Genomic DNA, 22,646 nt, shown 5'->3' with positions numbered 1-22,646 from the left:
AGAGTCATCGGAGGGGCAGAAATGACGTATTTCATAAAGAGAAAAAAAGTCAACAGTTTTTGATAATTAACTGAAAAGAGGTTAAATGAGATAAATGGAACATCAAATGTGGAACAAATGTTTTATCGAGATCAGGGTCGGCATTCCATGGCCAAAACTTAACCACTGCCTGTTTTAGTACAGCCCCAAGTGAAGGACAGTTTTGACATCTTAACAAGGCTAAATGTTAAATACTTATATAAATGCCTACATAATATCCTCCATTTTGCCTCTTGGCCCATAAAGCCCAAAATGTTTATTATCTGATCCTTTAAGAAAGAATTTGGCAATCCTTCATCTAGATAATTGAGGATAAAGAATGTGTCTACGGCGCACTAGAAATATGAGCTCCGTGAAGGTAGGGATGTGTCTTTTTTGTTCTCTGCCATTTCCCTTTTTCCTGGAACAACCGCAATGGCCCAACAAATCTTTACTCAACAAATGAGTAAGTAGGGCAGGCAAACAGAAACCCAGGTGGGAATTCAAAAACAATGTTTAGAAGACTCTAGTTTAATACAGATTTTATTTATATCAAAATTTACAACCTCTTAAGTCTTTACCATGTTATAAAATTCGCAGAGGAAAAACCCAAGATTCTCTCCATAGATATTATAACTGAATTATTATGATTCTTAACATAATGTCATTCCTTTTTCTCTTCAGATGGAATGTTATCAGAGCACCTTAACTATAGTTACTTAAAGAACAAAGCTAGGGGTGACTGGGTAGCTCAGTCGGTTGGTTGAGAATCTGATTTCGGCTCAGGTCATGATCTCACAGTTCATGAGTTCAAGCCCCGCATCAGGCTCCGTGCTGCCAGTGCGGAGCCTGCTTGGGATTCTCTCTCCATCTCCCTCCCTCGCTGTCCCTCCCACACTCTCTCTCTCTCAAAATGAAATACATACATACATACATATATACATACGTACATAACAAAGCTGAATTTAGCCAAACAAGAAAACAGATTAATTTGCTATAATTTGTCCAAGACTATCCCTTTACTTTCCCTATATATTTAAACTGTAACTTAAAAACAAAAATATTTTATACAAAACAGTTCAGAAACAAATCTATAGCATAAAGGGACGATATCTATACTTAGAAAGGTTAACTTGGAAACTTGAATTTCCTTTCAAGTTACAAATACCTCATTAAGTACCAGGAAGATAGTGTGATGTTAGATAATGTTCAGGACACAAATTGGTAAGTGATAAGGTTTCTGCTCGATTAAAAAATTAGATGAAAATACCATAAACTCCTGCACAACCAACAACTAAGTTGTGAGTCGGGTGACAAGTACAGGGATACAGAAAAGTCAAAATAAATAGAATCACTGTGAATGCACTGCTCGGGATCTTCATGGAGACAGAACTCGAGATGGGGTGGGAAAGAACAGGAGATGGGGTAGGAGGGAAAGGGGACCAGGAGAGCAGCACCACGTGTGATGACAAGGGCAGCCTCAAGGAGATGCTGGAGGGCTGGAATGTGAGGAACAATGGGCAGAGTCAAGGCAATCAAAGCTGAGTCCTGAACACCAGGGAAAAGGATTCTCTATCGTGTGAAAAACAAATACTACTGTATTGTCTTCAAAAAGGAGCGAACCAATAAAATCAGAGCTTTCTGATTTATTTACAGTTATGTGCAGGACAGACTGGAGAAGAACTTTATAGGTAGGTAGGCAGAGCAGCTAGGCGGCTATCACTGGAGCCTGTGTGAAGAAATTGGGTCTGGTGTGGGGGAGGTGAGATGAGTAAGAAAGGGGAGAATCATTTGCAGAAAGCAAAAGTAATAGGGTGAGGTCAATATACTGGTGATGGAGATTAAAAAGCAAGAACACATCGAAGATACTTCCAAAGATTTAAGCTGGGAGGTATGACACTGAAAGAATGGGAACTTGAGACTAGGCCTCAATGCTATAAAGGGAATGTGACAGCTTTCATTTTACACAAGTGAAAAACATAGAGCCTCTAAGGAGACTCTGCTCAGTGCAGAGGAAGCATGAGAGACAGCATACCAGAGGAGACACAGGCATGGGGCTCAGCAACGCAGTGGCCAAGTAGGAGGATGGGATCTCTAGATGCAGGTATTGTTCTAGGCCGGAAATTACAATTTCAATTCTATTATCTGGCCAAATCAACTGTATAACCAGTTATTTCAGGACGTAAAGTAAGAATGTTCCAGGTATGTTCTGTCCATACTGTAGAAAACAACCTTGCTGAAGAGTTATATGGTGGTAATAATAATAATAATAATAAGCCTCCACAATGACTCAGAGGCTAGAGAATAAGGTTAATCTACATAACAAAGTTAAGGTCCTGACCACAGCACAGAAAGACAAGTGTATTACACAGAGTAAAATGTATTAAATCCCTTTCTGAAGTTAGGGCTGAAATACAGCGGCAGCTCTTCTGCCTCTCTTGTTATGTTTTTAGTTTAGCGGACACTTCTTTAAAATTGAATCATGTCTGTTCCATTCAGAATTTTGTTATTCAAACTGCCAATGAGAACATGATTTTCAAATACCCATAAGGTGATCTTACCATTCTTAGTACTGTCGAAAACAACAACTGAGACATTAGTGGAAGGGTTTTTTGGTTTTGCAACGTTGAATACGTCACTGGCAGAATGAAAAGAAGGATAAAGAGATCGCAGGTCCTTCAGTGTGACGCTGGCTGGCAGGGCTGGGTCCAGGACGAGCATTGGCACCTTAATGCAGTATGTCAACAAACATTCCAACTGCTTCTCGCTGGAAACAAACACCAACATGCTCACAAACGTTCGTGAAAATGTGATCAACACTAAAAATCTTGTTAGTACTACTGAATTTTGCAGATGTTTTTCTAGATCCATAAAAAAATCATAATTTTTTAATAAACAAAGAATTTTTATCTCAAGAATAGAAAAAGAGAGCAAGTAGGACATAAAATTATTAAACAAGTACAGCTCTCAAGCTTTCAAACTCCTATTAATATGATTGTCACCAAAATTTACTAACTCAAAGGTGCACAAGAAACTAAGCATTTCATTACTACCATCTTAAAGATTATTCATAATTCCAGTGAAGCCTATATCATTTGGCAGAGCAGGAATAAATTCTGTTTAATAGAGTATCATCCTACCAGATACAATTTATCAATTCTGATCAGAATACAATAAAGTACATTCAAAAGACACGACACCAATGGAAACAACAGCAAATGTGACAAGGTTCTAATATAAATGTATAAGGTATTTCTATCTAAATGTAAGGAATGCCTAGAATAAACATATTACCTAAATAAACAATGGACAAAACACGGCTAGAGAATTCACAAAGAGAGAGCTATGACTAGTTAAGCAATATATAAAATTGTCCAACTGCACTAATAAAGAAATGCAAAAAAAAAAAAGAGTTATCACATTTTGTTTACTAAATTAGCATCGCTCAAAAAATGGACTCAATGTTACTGCAAGTCCAGTAAACCTATCCCTTTCAAACACTGCTGGTGTCACTGCAGATGGGTGTTCCCATTTTCTCTCTGGAGAAGCAATTTCATAGTATATGTGTGTATACTCAGAGCCATAAAAACTTATACATATGCTTCTACCTCAGTAGTTCACTTCCAGGAATCTAGTCCAAGTAGGAGAAGAGAAACAAAACAGGAAAAACAAACCCACATACAGAAAATGCCACAGACCCAAATATAAGATTGCAAACTATTTACAATAGTGAAAATACAGAAGTGCCTAATATTTAGTAAATTATAGTACAGTTACTTTACGGGATATTATACAACAATTAAAGTTGATAAGTAAGAATAAGTAAGAAGCATGAAGATAATTTCTGAACATAGCTGTGTAGATTATATAAAATTTTAAAGCAGGATACAAAATTGCACAGAGATTACAAATTACAACTATAAATATATGCACAAAAAGGGAATAATAAAATGATCACAGTTGTTGAATGGGGGCCATAGAAGTATCTTCTTTTCACTCCTCTCAATCCTTTGTAACATGGCATCCTTACTTTAAATAATTAAAAATTTTATTTGTCATTTAAAAATAACAGTTTTAACAGTGGTATATTTATAAATAAATATATAGAACATAAAGAAATGATTCAGAAGGTACTTGTAAATCTCAAAATTCCTCAGGATCATTTCTATAAAATAACTCTTTTATTTTAAGACTAATGGTTAAGTGAGAAAGTGCCATTAACAGAGATTTCTGCTTGTCAGTGAGGCAGTTTTGTTTTAAGGACCTATCAGAGTCTGGTAGGATTCAAATCACAATAGACACATCTGATTCTTGGCATTGAGCTAAATCCCCTTCCCAAGTCCTTAAATATAAGACATACAACTATGACAGCTTTTAAAAATAAGGAAATATATAATGAACACACAATTGAATGATGGATATAAATCCTATAAATGAAAACACTGGGTGTAAGTTACACATTAAGTGGACCAAGAGAACAGCACACCAAGACAGACTGATGGAAACAGCAGAGCAGAAAAACCTTACATCCAAAAACCTAACCCATCCAGAAACAATAAAGCTTTTGTTAGCTACAACCCAAACAAGAGTTCTCAATCAACTATGCCTCTGGCATTACAAGATTTCCCATCTAAAAGAGGCAATTAATTTGGGGGTCTAAAGCTACCAGATGAGGGATTAAACAGGAACAATAAACACAAAATACTGTATATCCAACAAAAAACAAGAACCTGGAAGTTTCACTTCAACTTCTATTCCTAAGAGGAAAATCAAAACACTTACCTCTTCTTGGTTGGTTCTGTTGCGTTCTTCCCAAGGATTTCTCTAATGAAAGCAAATATATTTCATTACATATTCATGAGCTAGTACTAGTCCGAAATGTGAACAAAAGGTAACTAACAACAATGATTTTCTTAGTTACTCCACTGGACTAACTAGTAGGTTAGGAAATACAATGCTTACATCATTTAATATGCATAATAAATTTTAAGTTTCAATGAAATATGCTCAAAAATTATTATCACATACCTCCCATAGTAACATGAAAGTTGACTTAAGCTTTTACATTTTACTACTAAAACATGGTACCAGGCTGCCAAAGTTATTTTCATGCACTGGGAAGGTATCCTATTCTCTGACACAAAGAGAAAGAGAAAATTTGTTGCAGTGTAACATGGCCAATGACCTGCAACTTCATATTTATGAAGAAATGAATGAAGAAATGAATGGAGAAATGGAGAAATTCTCAGAAAATGCTAAGGAATCAGAGGGGAAGTTATATCAGCCAGATTTCTAGCTCTTAAGGCTCTCCATTCAAGTGCATTGTACCTTTCCCAGATAAAAGAACTAAAATGATCAAAATTCCACATATAAAAAAATTAGCAGTTTCTAATTCCATATTGTATGATTTAACATTAAAAGGGGTAAAGGGAACATACTTTGTACTGTATTTATCAAATGGAAAAAAGTTAAGTCTGTAGGCCTGTTTTATTTTCAAGGGAATAATGGGTCTTACCATGAAACTTTTTTCCATAATAACACCTTATTTCATGAAGGTATCACACATGGGACCCAGACTAAGTAAGCAAGAACCCGTGGGAGACTCCTTTCCTTTCAGGCCCTCAGAGAGCAAGGCATCACTAGAATAGCACAGTCATAAAATGGCCATCTGACAAAGTGGCTGAGTCCTCACTGGGTACCAAGAAACAAGGGTCAGACACATGGGTGACAAAATCTTGTAATGGCACGAATTTGAGATGCAGGTTTTTGTTTGGATTAGCACTGTGAACATCACCCTACCCTTCTGAAATGCACTGTTACTTGTATTCATAGAACTTTGTGTGTTGTTGTTTCTTTTTAATTCCAATTATTGTTAGTTTTTTTTTTTTAAAGTTCTATTTATTTTCGGTGGGAGGGGGGGGAGGGTGAGCATGGGTACATGCAGTGGAGGGGCAGAGAGATACAGAGAATCCCAAGCAGGCTCTGCACTGTCAGTGCGGAACCTGATGTGGGGCTTGATCTCGTGAACCATGAGATAATGATCTGAGCAGAAATCAAGAGTCAGATGCTTAAATGATTGAGCCACCCAAGCACCCCAGAGTGTGTTTTGTTTTTTAAAACTCCATTTTACCTCATTGCTTTCTGCTCCTCCTCCATCTGTTCTCGGACTTGCTGTAGCTCCTTCAGTAGTTCAAGATCTGTGCCATTCACCCAGGTATAAACCACGTCGATTGGCATGGGCAGACAGAGCCTAGGGCAAAGCCACAGGTCCTTCAGCTTACATGCATTTTTCCAATACATTTAGGAATAAGAGTATATAACAGGACTTAAACTCAAAGATTATGAAAAAAAAAAAATCAATGAAAAGGTAATCTAGCCAACTGTATCACAGACTTGCATGACTTCAAGCTGAAGCTGGGAGACGACTTGTTGAAAAAAAACTTTCTCTGCAAGATTCACGCAGATAATTTCTGCAGTTCTGCATCATTTAATCCTCACAACCACCCTGTAAAGAAGCTGCCATCACTCCACTTCTAAGACCGTCAGGAGGTCCCAGAAGCTCAGTTTACACTGCTACATGCTCAGTTTGACAAACAAGGGTGTTGCAATGCAAATGCCCCCAAACAGAGAAAAGAAATTAAAAGCAAAACAAAATTACCAAAAAGGAGTTATCCAACAGTCCATAATGAAGACCTAGCCCTATTTAATGCTGCAGTCCTCCTATTCCCTGCTGCCCCAAGCCCAGCCCCTCCCAACCCTCCTCACCCTGCCCTGCATTTTCTTGTCTTCATAGCACTGACCACCTTTCTAACATATTAAATAATTAACTTGTTACCTACACTGGTAATTGTATGTGTCCCTCCCCCAGAATGTAAGCTCCAAGAGGGCAGGAAACCTTCTTGTTTTGTTCCCTAATGTACCCAATCAATTAGAAAAGTGCCCAGCATACAGGCACTCAGTATTTGTTCAATGAGTCCATGATATATGTGAGACACTAGCAAAGACCTTCCTGATACTGCTAAAGTTTTTCCTTATTAATCTTTTCCTCAAAATAAGGAGTGAGGCAGGCATCTAATTCTTGAGTATCCCACCTAACCCTCATGTTTGTGTTCTGTTCAGGTTTTAACCCTGCTGAAAGCTCTCTTCCCCTTTCTTTTACCAACTTAACCAAATCCTCCCCATCTTTCAGGTCTACTTCAGATCTATAATATAGTAGTTCATTATGACTCATAGGCAGGTGGCATTTCAGCAAAGACGTGAAAGAGAGGAAGCAAGCCATGTGAGTAACTAGGGGAAGAATGGTCCAGAGAATGGGAACACCATGTGCAAATGTTCTGAGGCAGACACCCAACAGGCACAGTCAAGGAACTAGAGGCCAGTGTGTCACAGACAAGGGGAGCAAGAGGAAGAGCATAAGAGAAGATGAGGGTCAAAGAGGAACCAGGGACCCAGAGCTTCACAGGAAATCAGGAATCACCTCATACTCAGGCATATGTGATAGCTGAGCATCTACCAACCCTCCTGTTAATGTTCACCACTGTCTGCAGAATAAAATCTAAACTCCTCCATAATGTGCCCCTTGTGCTCTAGACACTCCAATTGCTTACCCAAGCAGGGTAAGACTTGCAAGCTTTTGCACCTTTGAACATGCCTCTCCCACTGTCTAAAATATCCTCCTTCCCCAATTGCCCTCTTCCCTCACCTCCCACAAAGAGAATGTACTGCTTACCACACAGTTTCCATTGTACTCTGTACTCTAAGGAACTCTTAGCATACTATGTTGTACTAGTTTTTATGCATGTCTATCTTCCACTAGATGGAGTATTTCTAGGGCAGAAATGGTACTATGCATTCTGTGCTCTGCTTCAATTACTTCCTCTCTTTCCCATATCTTCAGACTCTCTCTCCTCACCATAAGTAACAGTACACAAACCTTCCTCAGCTAGGTTTTTTAATCGCATTTATTATACCAGTGGTTCTCAAATGTTAGCAGGCAACAGAATCACCTTCAGGCTTGTAAAAACAGATAGCTGGGCTCCATCCCCAGAGTTTCTGACTCATTAGGTCTGGAGTGGGGCCTGAGAACTCACATTTCTAACAAGATCCCAGGTAATGCCAATGCTGCCAGTCCAGAAATCTGAGAAATAATGATTTATATGCAGGTTGTAGTTCACATTTTTAAGTTAAAAAAAAAAAAAAAAGCTTCCCCCCCCAAAATGCCAATTCTATATGAGGTCAGTGAGTTTCTCTTGTTCATCACAAGATGCTTAAAAATAGGGCCTGGTACATGAATGGGATTTAACATATACTCATTGGCTAAATTAAAACTCTAAGTTCATTCCCTCAACATATAAATCAGTCTTTTGTGGAAGGAAGGAAGGAAGGAAGGAAGGAAGGAAGGAAGGAAGGAAGGTCGGTCTTGTATTCCCACATCTAAATTATCCAAGGTCATCTCACTCTCAATTTCTCAGACTAAAAATTAATTTGAAAAAACTGCTTAGATGACATATTTTTTAAACTTTTTTTTTTTTTTAAAGAATTGCACTTTCCAAAGCTATCCTGTAAAAGTAATCACCTGCTATTAAAGATCTTTTAATAGAATCAAGAGATATCCATACATGTTCATTTGGGGAAATAATTAAGTATAAAATGGATTCATGTACTAGCTCTTCTAATAAGTTTGTATTACAAGATCAATTTAATTCTCTGGTGTTAAACTAACAAACTAAGGAGATCGTGTGATCTGCCCCAGGTCAGTGAGTCAGTTGTTTTTCTACTATTAGACATGGCCACAATGAGTTTGAGTCTTTATTTCTGACCACAAGACCACTATATCTAAGTTTCCAGATGAAAGAAAGCCTTTATCTTAGAGTTGAAGACTAAATAAGTCACCTGTGACTCAGAACCAAAGCCATGGTGACAGTAATACAGCTTTTATTTTAATCAGTTTGGTTTAAGTGAATACACAGGCACTATGACATGTAAAGGATACTACGAATGTAGTCCTTTGGTTCTACATTCTATAAAGTAGGTATGAAAACTCAGAACTTAAATGGTATCTTAGTGCCAAAGAGTTGGAAGAGATTTTACACTTAATCTAATACCTACATTTTAGAGATGACAAGACTAGGCCCAGACTGACTTAATGCCTTATAATTAGTAGTAGATAATTTACATATTCACTTGTTACTGACATATAGAATAGACCTTTCTTTTAAAAGGGGCACCTGGGTCGCTCAGTCGGTTAAGCATCCACTTTGGCTCAGGTCATGATTTTGCAGTTCATGAGTTCCAAGACCCACACTAGGCTCACTGTTGTCAGTGCAGAGACCTGCTTTAGATCCTGTCTCCCTCTCTCTCTGCCCCTTCCCCACTCATACTCTCTCTCTCAAAAATAAACATTAAAAAAATTTTTTTTCAAATAACATTAAAAAGACTTGCAGAGAAACTGGCAAAATGATGAAAACTCCCTATAAACATTATGGTATTTTAAAATGTATTAGAACATGTGATATGTTATATATGATCTATTTACCTGTCATCTTCAAAATTAGGCAATTTTGAAATATCCTTATATAAAAACCAAACTATATTTTAATGCAATCTAAAATTAGGAGGAGAAATATTTAACACCCATACACAAAATTTTTCAGAAAGAGAACAAGAATGGTTGATTAAAACCGCTGACCTCAATATCTGGATTTTCTAAAGCTACTTTTCCTTCTAAAATTTGGATGCTCCTTCAGGGCAGGGATTCATGCAACTGCACCATCAGCACCTAGCACAGCATAAAGCACAGTAGGTTGATAAATATTTGATTTTAAAAAGACAATCCATTTTGAGCTTTTCTTAGGAAAATCAGCTAAAATGAAAATGAAGAAGTAGGAAAATTGTATTTCATCAAGAATCTGTAGTATTCTCCGTAGTCACCAGACCTGCAGCTTCGGTACCACCAGTGAACTTGTTAGAAATGGAAATTCTGTGAGCGCCTGTGAGACCTCCAGACGCAGAAGCTCTGGGGGTGGGGGAAACTGTATCTTCTCAAGCCTTCCATGGCATTCTGCTGCACACTAAGGTTTTAAGAACTGCTATGTGAGAGAAATGGTTCTCTACCAACTTTTTACTCTCCAGACCCTTTACACTTAAAAATTAAGGATCCCCAAAAACTTTTGTTTATAGATTGTAACTATTCACATTTGCCATATTTGAAAATGAAACACTATAAAAATACTTAATTCATCTTAAAATGTTAACATGAATAACTTTTTTAATGAAAATAATACTCTCCCAAACAATAAAAAAAAAACAGTGAGAAGAGAGGCATTGTTTCACTTTTCTGCCAATCTCTTTAATGACTTAGTAGAAAAGAACAAGCACCTTGGATCTTCTGTCTGCAATCTGTTCCCACGTGTTGTTTTGGCTGAAGTGTATAAAGAAAACCCAGGCTCACACAGATAATGTAGCTGGAAAGGGGAGTTGTATTTTAATAGCCTTTTCAGGTAACAGCAGGTTTTCTTCTTTGATCCTACCAAAATAAGTGGTAGCTGCTTAAAAATTCGTTGCAGTGTGGAATGTGAAGCCACATTAAAGAACTTTTTGTGCTTTCACACCAAAATCCATTGGTCTTTCTTACACTTTGAATGACTTTTTTACCCATGCAAGATTTTGTAAACACCTGTAAGGATCCTGTAACAATGTATCGGTTATCTGGAAAATAACAGCTTACTGAGTTATACACATCTGCCAAATGGTGACATATTTCCTTAATTTTCCTATATAATATTAATGAATGTGATTTTTGTGGACAATGCCACATATCTATCTAGTCAGAGAAGTCTTTATGATATGTGAACTGTTAAGCTCACAGTGATAGAAACAAGTTTTCCCAAATTCTAATTTACATTTGAAAGCTCAAATTTTATCATTGGCAACGGATACTAATTGGCAACGGATACTATTATTCATTTTCCTTTAAGAGACAGAATTGCTTTATTCACTGTCAAGAAAACATCTGTCAAATGACCATTGTGAGTAATCACACTGTCATCTGTCCTTTCAAGTTATGACAGTGGTGTCCCATGAAACAGAAGGGCTGGTCTAGGTTGCAACTCAACCACACCAGGGTTTCCTCAAGACAATCACCATACGGTCAGGTGCATTTCATCACACGGAACATTAAAAAGATGTGTGGCCAAAGGGTCAAGATATAGCCAAATGAATAACTTTTAGTGCTTCAACAAGAACATTTTTAAGTGAAACTAACCTTTATCTGACCCCTGCAAATATAGGGTGGTGAAGAATACAGTGATTCATGCTAAGGTCTGGCGATCTTACCCAGCACTGCTTTTACACCACCAGTGCAAATGTCAGCACAGTACAAAAGGCAAGTAACACCTTAGAACTCTTATAAAAAATAGTTGGGTTTTGCAGAACCCTAGAGTCTTTGAAAACTATCTTTAAGAGATCCTAAGAGAAAAGCCTCGAGTTTCCCTACTTCACTAATTACTTGCTTACAAGCCATTCTCCCTACCACACTATGAAATTCTTTACCACAGATAGTTATATATCAGTGTCTAAAACAGAGTAAGGCTTAAAGATTCCTTTTCTGTTAAAGGAGCAAATTGAGGGATGTCATTCACACATAGGGCACTGAGCAAAGAGTAAAGCTTTAGTCAATTCAAAGAATCTCATAGCCCTTCCTCCCTAAGATGGTCAGGACTATAATAGTGCACACATCTAATTAGCACACTAATTTAAAAAAAACACTTATTTGACAGAAACCACATAGGGACTCATAAAAAGTGAACAGAGGGACAAGGAAGTACTTCTAAGCAGGGAGCAAGGGCTCCAGAGGAATTGGTGATGCAGTCTACAGATCCTCAGATAACTCTGAAGGTGAGCCAACCGACATCAAATGTAGTTATTTGCAGTTTCGTTAGGTTTTCCGGTTCAGTGAGAGCAGAGGGAAAGATTTATGAGAACTATCCTCAGGGGAAAATGGACAGTCAGGATCAAGGGAGGTTTGTGGTTATGGCCTCTGACATTTAGACTCTGGTCTAATGAGGTTAACTACCCCTGTTAGCTACCCCACATTTGTTCTGGTCACCTACTGCTCTTAGCCCCATAACGACTGGCTATGCACCATTACAATGGAAAAGAGTCAATAGATACTGCATAAAATGAATAAAAAAGGAGAGAACTCCACTTATTGTTTTAAAGTTAGAATGATGATTACCAAAACAATCATTAACAAAAATTTGTTAACAGGGGCACCTGGGTGGCTTAGTCAGTTGAACATCCGACTCTTGATCTCATGGTTTATGAGATCAAGCCCTGTGTCGGGCTCTGTGCTGACAGCATGAAACCTGCTTAAGATTCTCTCTCTGTCTCTCTCTCTCTCTGCCCCTTCCCCACTTTCTCTCTCTCAAAATGAATAAATAAACTTAAAAAAATCATTAACAACGGTTCCTCTGGATGAGGGGAAATTCAAAATGGAACAGAGAGGCTTAACTTTTTATTTTTATGTACTGTTTGAACTGTTTTCAACCACAGACATAAACTGCTTTTACGATATAAAACAACTTAAGCACTAATTTTATAGACAAAAACCAAAAAGAGCCTGTGCAAATCATTTTAGCTGCAGGAAGGGAAGGAAGATGTGGGGAAAGATTGAGTCCACTCTGAGGTCTGTGTTATGAAGGAGGAAAAAAATCTTGAAGGAAAAGGTTGAAGACAGCATCTAAGAGTGGCTGCACCAGGAAGCTTGGCCTTAAAGAGAAAAAGACCCAACCTGTAAGGCTTGCTCCTCCTCACAGTGAGGCAGCAAGATATGGTGACCACAGGGGTAGGTAGGGGGTCAATTCCAGTGGCTTCCACAGAATGGCTCTGGTTAACAGAGTGAAGTCAACAAGAATATGGGCCAGAGCTTGGAACAGAAGACTACTGGCCAGAGTAGCCAGCTAGTTTCCTCATCCTGCAGACAGATTGAATTACCTTTACCTCATAGAACTAGGGCAATAATAAAATGAGATCGTGTAACTCAAAGTACTCAATAAACCGCAAGGCAGGATTACTCTTTGGGAATCAGATTTTTCAACCATAAAATGTGAGGACAGACTACAAGGTTCCTTCACAGATAGGAGTAGCCTTGAATAAGTTAAACCATATCTACACTTGGAAAGACCCCCCCCCCTTCAACCTGAACTGTTACATTTAAAGCAAGAGTGAAATCGTGATTCATCCTCTAAGTCCAAAGAAGCTACTCTCCAAAACTGATTTCTTCTTACCGATTCTGAAAGGACTTTCCAGCAATATTGTCTCTGTAGGAATCAAACAAAACATGGTACTGATCTCGGCTCCATTCCAGAACCACCTAGGAAAAAAAAAAAAAAAAAAAAAAAAAGAATGTTTTCTCTGCATCAAATACTAAGAGTATATAACTTTCATTTCATTTCAATTTCATTAAAAATCACTAAAGGAACAGGTAAAGCAATTAAAATTCATCCATTCACCCAATGCCAACTCATGTATACCAGACACTGTGGTCGACCCAGATAAAAAAGCTACGCAGATATATAAAGTTATACAGATATATAAATAAAAGCTATAGTTACTGGCCTGTGGAAAGGGGAGGGAAATCAAAGAGATTTAAAAGGATGCAATATGAGAACTGGGTCTTCAAGAATGAGTTCACCAGGTAGGGAGAAAAGGACAGCATCACAAGAGCAGGTTCCGAGGCTGAGAAGCAGCAAGGATGAGTTGTTTCAGGGCAATGGTGCAGTTGGCTTTGGCTGCAGCAAAGTGGAGTAAGTGGAGAGAATGGGGCTGAGAAGGGAAATCAGGCCTTGACTGTGTTGTGCCCTGTGTGCCATGGGAAGCAGAGGCACTGAAGGATTTTCAAGCAAGCGACACGATCCATCCAAAACTTTGGAGACTCTCCTCAGAGCACAGAACAAAGCTAAAACAGAAGAAACTGACAAGATATGAAGCCTTACTATCTGTGAAGTTTCAGCTGATGACCTTGCCGAAGAGTTCAGGAGAGAGCGGAAGTCTTTAGATCGGAGCTCCCTCATGTCTGCACTTGAAATCTAGAAGCCAACCCAATGTGCCCCATTTCTTCTTCATTCCCTTCACCACAAAGGAAGCGTCCTTCCTCCTTGCAAACATCACACCTCTGTCCACTTGCTCTGGATCTCATCAACTCATCTTAAGACCTTGCCTGCTCTCTCTTTTCCTCTCAACAGGCTTATTCCCGTCAGCATATTCCAGTAATCTCAGGAAAACCTTCCCTTCACTCCACACGCTCTGCCAGCTGGTCCCTCTGTTCCAAATTCTTTCAAGGGCAAATGTCTTTAGAAAGTCACCTCCTAGGCTCTATTCACCCTTTAGCCTATTCCAATATCACTTCTGCCCTCGCCACATCAGTGGTCTTACCAATGCCTCCATATTGTCGAATCCAGTGACATTTTTTGCCATTTCTATCTTAGTTGGTAGTGGCTGCCCAGTTCCTCCTTATTGAACCACTTGGTTTTCCTCCCATCACTCTGGTGACTCCTTTTCAGTCTCCTTTGCCAGGTCATCTTCTTCTATCTGACCTTCAAGTGTGTCCTCTCACTATTCCTCTTCCTGGAATGTCCTCCTTTCTGCGAAGGCTTCTTCTGGCTTCCTTCCCACACTACAAATCCTAGGATGTGTGGCCCTGCTACACTCACATGACTACGGGGGAGCCCAGTCATTTAGATTCCATTCCAGCCAGCAGAGAGGAGAGATAGGGAATGAAATGCCCTTCCATTAAAGAAACTTCTTGGAAGGGGCACCTACCACTTCTGTTTTCACTGGCCAGAATGCAGTCACATGACAATATGTGGCTACAGGAAAGACCTTGTGAACCCATGTGCCCAACTACAACTGAACATTTCTTTGCATGGTATTCAGGCTTTCAGCATCTGGCCTCTGCCTATCTTTATAGACTTACGTCACTGGGCTGTTTCATAAACACCATAAATACAACTAATAACCCTCCCATCACTCAAGGTACTGATTTAAAAACTTAGGGTCTAATGTGCCTTGTACTGGGTTTACAAAAAGAAATAAGGTAAGTTCCTTGACTTCAAGAAACTATAGCCAGTGCTTAATAGAAAAGTTTATTGCTGGCTACAAGTGCACTGAAGGAAGACACTTAAGACTTCCCTGAAGAAGCAATGTTAACAGTCTTAAAGGATGAACAGGAGTCTGACGGCAGTTCAGCTGGGGGACAGGGAGTATGTTACAGGGATCTGCTACCAGACTGAATGGGGCAGTGAAGAAGAAGAGAAGCAAAGGTGATTGCCAGGTTTCCAGTATTTCTACTATGAGTGACTGAAGAGACAATGGGACCACTAAATGACATGGGAGGAACAGGTGTAGTGGGGATGAGAGCTGGTAGGATTCCCATTTTAGTCATGGCAGATTTGAGGCTGTATGTGCATACAACTGGCCTCTCCAACTGGACTGGAAATTCCAAGAGGCGGGGCAATGAGCTCTACTTTAGTATCATACATAGCACCAAACTATATAGCAGGCATATAGCTATAAAATGCCATCTTCCTTGTTAAATATAGAATACATATCTATTTTTAATAATACGATTGTATTGATTTGGATCAACTAATTGAGCTCAAACTGAGATGACTCTCCATCAATATCCCTATGTAGTTGCAAAAGGACAACCAGTATATTATTTTTATAAAACAAACCACAAAAAATGAAGCTCAGTATCATTCCTCTTGGCTAGCAGGGCTACCTAGAAGATGGGAAGATAATATCAGAGAAAGCACACTTCATAAATGGCTGAAAAATTCTGACACGCTATGTGTTGACACAACGTGCCTTCCTTCATCAGATAAATTAATCTCACCATCTCCAAACCACTTTGGTGTATTAGAAAGAACAGCAGCAGCAAAAGGTCCTTATCTAATACACTGAGGAATGCTCCTATCAGCCCAGAGTTCTGCACACTATGCTCTCAGGGGAGATAGTAGGAATGCTGGGTTATGACTCGGGGGGCACAGGGTTTCATCCCAATTCTGTCACTTTTATGAGACCTTAAGCAAGTTCTCTGATCTGTTTAGGCTGTTTCTTCATCTCTTTTACATTTTGTGAAGTGGGTCTGACCAAACCATCCTTCAAATACCTTCCAGCCCTAAGAACATATGACAGAAGGAGGCACAGGGCTGTGTGACTGCAGTGTGACTGGCACGGTTTTTTCCCTGCACCCACAGGTCAACACCACTGGGACACTATGTCTCTTCTCTTCCTGTCTTCGGTCTCCTCTAGGTCTTTGGTCCCAGGACCTAACCATCAACATTGAAACCGGATTCTCTTCCATCTTAACCATTTCCCTTTTCTGCTTAATCCCAACCATCAACTACACTCTATTATGGAAATCTTGCCAAATTCTTTAAGTGAATGAGTAATGTGCTAATGGGGGATCAAAAAGGAGCCTTGTAAAATGAAATAAAAATCATCTAAGGGCTAGCATCAGATCATTTTCTTACACTATCAAGGATGGAAAAGAGTAGAAATTTGAATGGGCAATTACCAAATTATTTATTGTGGGGTAAGCTGTACAAATATAAACACCTTTCAAACAACAAAGAAGCCAAAACAGACTTAAGCTTGCAATCAGAACTTGTTTTCAGCCATTATTAGCAATAAACAAAAGACCAGAGGAAAAGGCTGGAGAAACACTACACTGTAAAATCAAGTCCATTTTCGTCCACAAAGCTTCCCTATATTTAGCCCAACCTGAATGCTTCCTTCTCAGAACTTTAACATTTGTCTCAACCGCTTACTTGGAAATCAATTACTCACTGCCCTTAGCATTGCTTGCCTTAGAATCCCTTAGCTTTTTTGTTATTTACCAACCCCCTCAAGGTAGCATCTTATCAGATCAATGGAGTTAGAAACCGCTTGAGGGTAAAGAACTACTTACAATTCTACTCATCAATTCATACCCAGCACAATTCATTATATACCATCTTTTTGTTCTTAAGTATTATCTCATTACAGCAGGAGTGGCAGAAGACTGGATTTGGGGATAGGGGACACGGTCAGGGGAAGACCCTTCCAGTTCTTCTATTTAGTAGCCGTGTAGCCTTGGGTGCTCAATTTCCTCAACTATGAACCAAGTACAAAGTGTATTTCATCAGTCTGCTGTGTCGCTGTAGGAGAACAGTGCTTCTCAAATGACGTGTGTAAACAAAAGGCATGAGGAAGGTACCAGGCATGTTAGAAATCTTGGGTAAAAAAAGCATATCTTCCTGAACCATCATTTTTATAATGGTAAGACATTTAAAATATTGTATTGATAGTAATGCAAACATTTTATGGAGGAAATTGATGTGATTTTTACAGACAAAATGTTGGCCTTCAAAAAATTTCCTACTTACCGTTTTGAGCAATCCCCACGTCCCCCACCCCCCAAATCTCCTCTCTACACTATTTTCTTCAGAGTATTTACTTTTTTCTGCTATTAAAAGTAGTTTGTTGTAAAAGTTAAGACACAAGGAACTAAAATAATATTTATTAAAATACTATATGAGCTCTGAAATACCATAAAAACAATGTATTATTAATAAAGTATTGTAAAAAATCATCTAAAGGTAGTTTCTTCTACTAGCTTACAATATTTATTACTTTTAAGACTCTATTTTAATAATCCTGGCATTCAAGGTATTCAAGATCAATTGTTGATCATTTTTCACAAATTGCAGCCAAGATTAGTCTTAACGATCACTGAGAAGGGGCACCTTCACGCGTTCACCAAGCACCATAATGCCAGGTGCTCCTCCTCACTGAATCCCTGCAACACGGTACAGTAAGGTAGGCACTTCAATGGCTCATTTTCCAAAGAGAAGCTCCAGGCCACACAGCAATGTATGATGGGGCTGAGACGTGAATCAATCCAAGTCTGGAGTCCACGATCCTGTTTAGCTTTGCCCAGGCTCTCTCAGCCTCACCAGGCTGCCTCCTCTGTTGCTTACTTACACAGAGCTAGCTTTGTCAAACACACATTTATAAATGTGGTCATTCAACCAGTTCTGAAACTGGTATGTTTACCATCCTTAATTCAACGACCCAAATCTGTTTCCCATGCGTGTTTCTAAATGACCACAGTCACATAATAAATTTATGTTTTTCCCCAGGGTTTTTAGAATATCTAACAGTCCTTTAACTGGCGTGTACACACAAATACTAAAATTTTTAGATGATGAACTTTTTATTTTTATTTATTATTTTTTAATGTTTATTTATTTTTGAGAGACAGAGAGAGCAAGCAAGGGAGAGGCAGAAAAAGAGAGAGAGATGGAGACACAGAATCCGAAGCAGGCTCCAGGCTCTGAGCTGTCAGCACAGAGCCCCAACACGGGGTTCGAACTCACGAACCGTAAGATCATGACCTGAGCCGAAGTCAGATGCCTGACCGACTGAGCCACCCAGGCGCCCCAACTTTTTGGAGTTATAAAACTGATGCGTGCTTTGGTTGAAGATTTTTGTCACCACAGAACAAGTTCAAATGCATGCCTGTGGTGGAATAATAGTTAATGAGACATAAACTCCATAATCTTTTGTATCAGAGGAATTCCCCAGTTAAGGAAAACAGGAAGGTTATTATCCAGAAGAGAACTGGCATACAGTGCAATGATCATAAGATTTACATCAGACACATGAGTTTAAATCTGACACTTATCAATAAATGATCTAGGGCATTTGTCTACTCTCAATTTCTTCTTTTGTACAATGAGGGAATTAATGCCACCTATTTCACATGATCTGATGAGTAAATGAGATGTGTAGATCATACAGGGCTATACAACACCTCCACGCAAATTGTTCACCACCAGTTCTTGCTGCAATATAATTTACCTGTTTAAATATCTGTGTAAACTTCTGTGAGCAACTCAAAGCCACGAACTTGATCTCTTTATAATTTTTTTCACAGAACCTTGCTCAGTGCCTCACATAAAACCAATAAACATTCTGGAATGAATAAATATGGCTACTAGTTTTACAAGGCAAACATCCTAGAACAGTTTACATGACATGGTGTCACTCCAGGACTTTCTGCTTTCAGATTTCATTCCAGGATACTCAAGGTAAAAGCTAAAGGCTAGAGTTAATAAAGAGACAACACTAGGCTAGGTACACAAGGGTATAAAACTCTCTGTAAAAGCAAATATCCCTTCCTCAATTTTTCAAGCATAGAAATGTAACCTGTTACTCTGTAAAACTTAAAATGTAGGGGCTCTCCAACCTCAAGCAGTAAGAACCCTTTGTAACACTGACAGAGCTTTTCACATATCAATAATAATACTAGAAGTTTATAATATTCTAAAAAAAGAAGTTTATAATATTCCTGGATTACATGTTCTTCATAGTTTCTGAAAAAAATTTATTTTTGTTCATTAAAAGGTAGTAAAAGAGAGACAAGATATTCTAAGTTTTATCTTTTCTACTAACCCTCCTCTCCTCCTTGATAGCAATCAGGAAGTCAACCTGCTCATCACCATTCCGACTGCTATGAGAAAATACTACAGACTGGGTAGCTTGTAAACAACAGAAAGGTATTGCTCACAATTCTGGAGACTGGGAAGACTAGGATCAAGGCACCAGCAGACTGGGTGTCTGGTGAGAGCCTGCTTCCGGGTTCACAGACTGCCTTCTCCTTGTGTCACCTTCCATGGCAAGAGGGGTGAGGAAGTTCTCTGAGGTCTCTTTAGAAGAGCATTAATGTCCACCCTCATGACCTCCCCACCACCCACTGTTAAAGGCCCCTCCTGCTAATACTATCACATTGAAGATAAGGCTTCAACAGTATAAATTTTGGAAGGACACAACCACTCAGTCTATAGCATTTCCCAATGCAAAGTGACTAAATTAAAAGATTAACCCATTTCTTATTAGGAGTTGAATGGTTGTTAAAACTGGGTGACTTCTCCCATTTCACACAGAGGAAATGACCCACACCCAAGACGTATGACCATTATCTACTCAAACATTAATTAAACTCAAGAACACTTTTCTAGACCATTTCTACATTCTTTGAATCCTTCACAGAATTAGACACACAACATATATTTGTTACACATTTTAAGGAGCACAAGATAGAAATCAGGCCTCTGACCTCAAAGAGTTGACATCCCTGTTAAGGACTAATACTTACATGAAATGATTTAGAAATATTTACTTATAAATAAATAACATTTAGGAATATTTCAGCTTTTAAATGAGTACAGATTAAAACAGATTACTGTCAGGGAAAATGATAACCAAAGACAGGGTTAATCATAGCAACTTAACAAAATCTCCTTTTCCTAGGAGCAAAAACTGAGATTTTTAAGGAAATGAAGGAGCAGACAGAAAAGGAGGACTGTTTGCCACAGGGATAGAAAGGTGGGCAACATCATGGAAGAAACCATATTAAAAGGCAGAATTAAAAATGTTAAACCTTTTGATAGTAGTTCACTGTAAAAATTTATATCTAAAGGGGAAAAAAAACCCTCCTACAACCACACTTAAATAAAATGAAAGAAAAAAAAAAACCCTACCAAAGAGACTTTCAAAATGTATTCAAACTGACTTTCTGGGATATACGTAGGTTTACTTGTTTTACTGGTCAGAGTTTATAGAATCACAGAATTGTATAGGACGGACTTTAAATCCAGTGCTCTACTCTGCAGCCAGTGTGTGAATCTCTGCTATAATGTCCTGGCAAACAGTTATTCTACCTATGAGTTTAGACCTGCACTGCCCAAAACCGTATGCATTAGCCACATATGGTTAATTTAAATTAAGACTAAATAAAATTAAATAAAAAGTTCAGTAACTTAGTCACACCAGCCACATTTCAAGCCCTCATTGGGTTAGTGGCTACCATATGGGACAGCTCAGAATTATAGAATACTTCCATCATGCACAAAGTTCTATTGGACAGTGTTGTGGCCATTCAATCCTTAAACAAGAGTCACACAAGAAGGCCCCAGTTTTGTGATTTTAGACAAGTCACTTAAACCTCTTTCAGTGCCAAATGTAAAATTTAAGTAATACCTTATTCTATAAGGGGTTGTTGCAAAAAACAAGTGAACAGATGTATATCTATATATTCTGACAACTACAAAGTACTATAGGAAATATATTAAGACTATGAAAACACATTGAATTTATTTACTCCCTCAAAGGGCTTAAGTCTGCTGGGGAGACAAATATGATACAAATAATTGTAATATATCACGTGAAAAATGTAACCAAAATATGATTGAAAGTATAGTCGAACCTGGTAAACATTTCCATTATAACTATTAAACCAGCGGCACCTGGGTGGGTGCGGCTCAGTCGGTTAAGCATCTGACTTAGGCTCAGGTCATGATCTCACGGTTCTTGAGTTTGAGCCCCATGTCAGGCTCTGTGCTGACAGCTCAGAGCCTGGAGCCTGCTTTGGATTCTGTGTCTCCCTCTCTCTCTGCCCCTCTCTCCCTCCTTCTCTCTTTCTCTTTCTCAAAAATAAACACTAAAAAATTTTTTAAGAAAATCTATTAAACCAGAATCCCAAACTCATCAAATTAAGGTTTCTTTTTTTACTTTTTTTGGCAAAATTAAATAAAATTTTAATTTATATTAAAAAGTTTAGTAAAATGAGTAGTTTCACAAAGTATCTGCTTGTGATAATTACTGCACTCGCTTCCATCAACAAATTTTATCTCATACTATTAGCTAGTTATAAACATTTTTAAAAACGTGACAAGAAGAGATCTCTTTTTATGAGTCTGAAGTACAGAAAAGTCATAAATAAGTTGAAAAGTATGTCATATATTTTTAAACAGCTGCAAGGCCATTTTAAAAACTGCTCCCTTCACGAGAGGCAATTAGCATCATGTATCAAAGGACCAAACAAAATGTCTTCTGTTCTGGCTAACGCCACTTCTAGATATACATGCCAAGAAAATCATCATAGATGTACCTAAAGACCTGAATAAATATGACAATGGCCATTATTACTTAAAAAATAAAACCTGGACACGGTAGTTTAACACTTAAACATAGGTAATCAGGAAAATAAATTATGGTACAGTCATACAAATATTATAAAGCTATTAAAAATCATATTTTCAAATAATTATAAAAATTAGTAACTTAATTCAGTCAATAAATACTATGTGGTACCATTCTAGACTCTGAGGACATAGCCATGGCCAAAACAAAGCAAACAACCTCATCAAAGGATAAAATGTTTGATAAAATATCATGTGAAAAAGCAACAATCAAAACTAATCAATCTGAAGCATGATTTCAGCAAAATGGCAGAGTAAGCAAATCCAATCTCCCCCCTACCCCCGAAACACTGAAAAACAAGCAGACGTTGCCAGGACGAGTAAAGAAATATTATATGAAATGTCCATGATATAAAATATTCAGAACAGGCAAATCCATACAGACAGAAATCAGAGGTTACCAGGTCCCTATTACTGCTTAATAGTTACAGAGTTTGTTAGGGGTGACGAAAAAGTTTTGGAAATAGATAGTGGTGATGATTGCACAACAATGAAAATGTAATTAATGCCACTGAGTTGTACACTTAAAAACCGTTAAAA

At 38.3% G+C, this 22,646-nt stretch overlaps 1 protein-coding gene across 3 annotated transcripts in view; it reads right to left on the bottom strand.

The window, feature by feature from the left end:
- The window catches only part of GNPTAB (N-acetylglucosamine-1-phosphate transferase subunits alpha and beta), a 72,573-nt gene that overhangs the window by 35,422 nt on the left and 14,505 nt on the right, over nt 1-22,646 (bottom strand). For 2 of the 3 annotated variants that reach the window (XM_019446590.2, XM_019446589.2), the window contains exons 2-5: nt 13,305-13,390; nt 6,149-6,268; nt 4,801-4,842; nt 2,580-2,785 (exon numbers count right to left, since the gene is read on the bottom strand). In XM_019446590.2, the coding sequence (XP_019302135.2) occupies nt 2,580-2,785; nt 4,801-4,842; nt 6,149-6,255 (355 nt within the window). In that variant the 5' untranslated portion in view covers nt 6,256-6,268; nt 13,305-13,390. Of the gene's footprint in view, nt 1-2,579; nt 2,786-4,800; nt 4,843-6,148; nt 6,269-13,304; nt 13,391-22,646 lie in introns of those variants that run through there. The other variant, XM_019446591.2, reaches the window with a different exon arrangement.

The sequence above is a fragment of the Panthera pardus genome, unplaced genomic scaffold (assembly GCF_024362965.1).
Source record: "Panthera pardus isolate Hobbes unplaced genomic scaffold, ASM2436296v1 HiC_scaffold_6, whole genome shotgun sequence".
NCBI classification, from domain to species: Eukaryota; Metazoa; Chordata; class Mammalia; order Carnivora; family Felidae; genus Panthera; species Panthera pardus.
The sequence above is the reverse complement of the archived record's forward strand: the minus strand, read 5'-3'. Positions and strand labels throughout refer to the sequence as shown.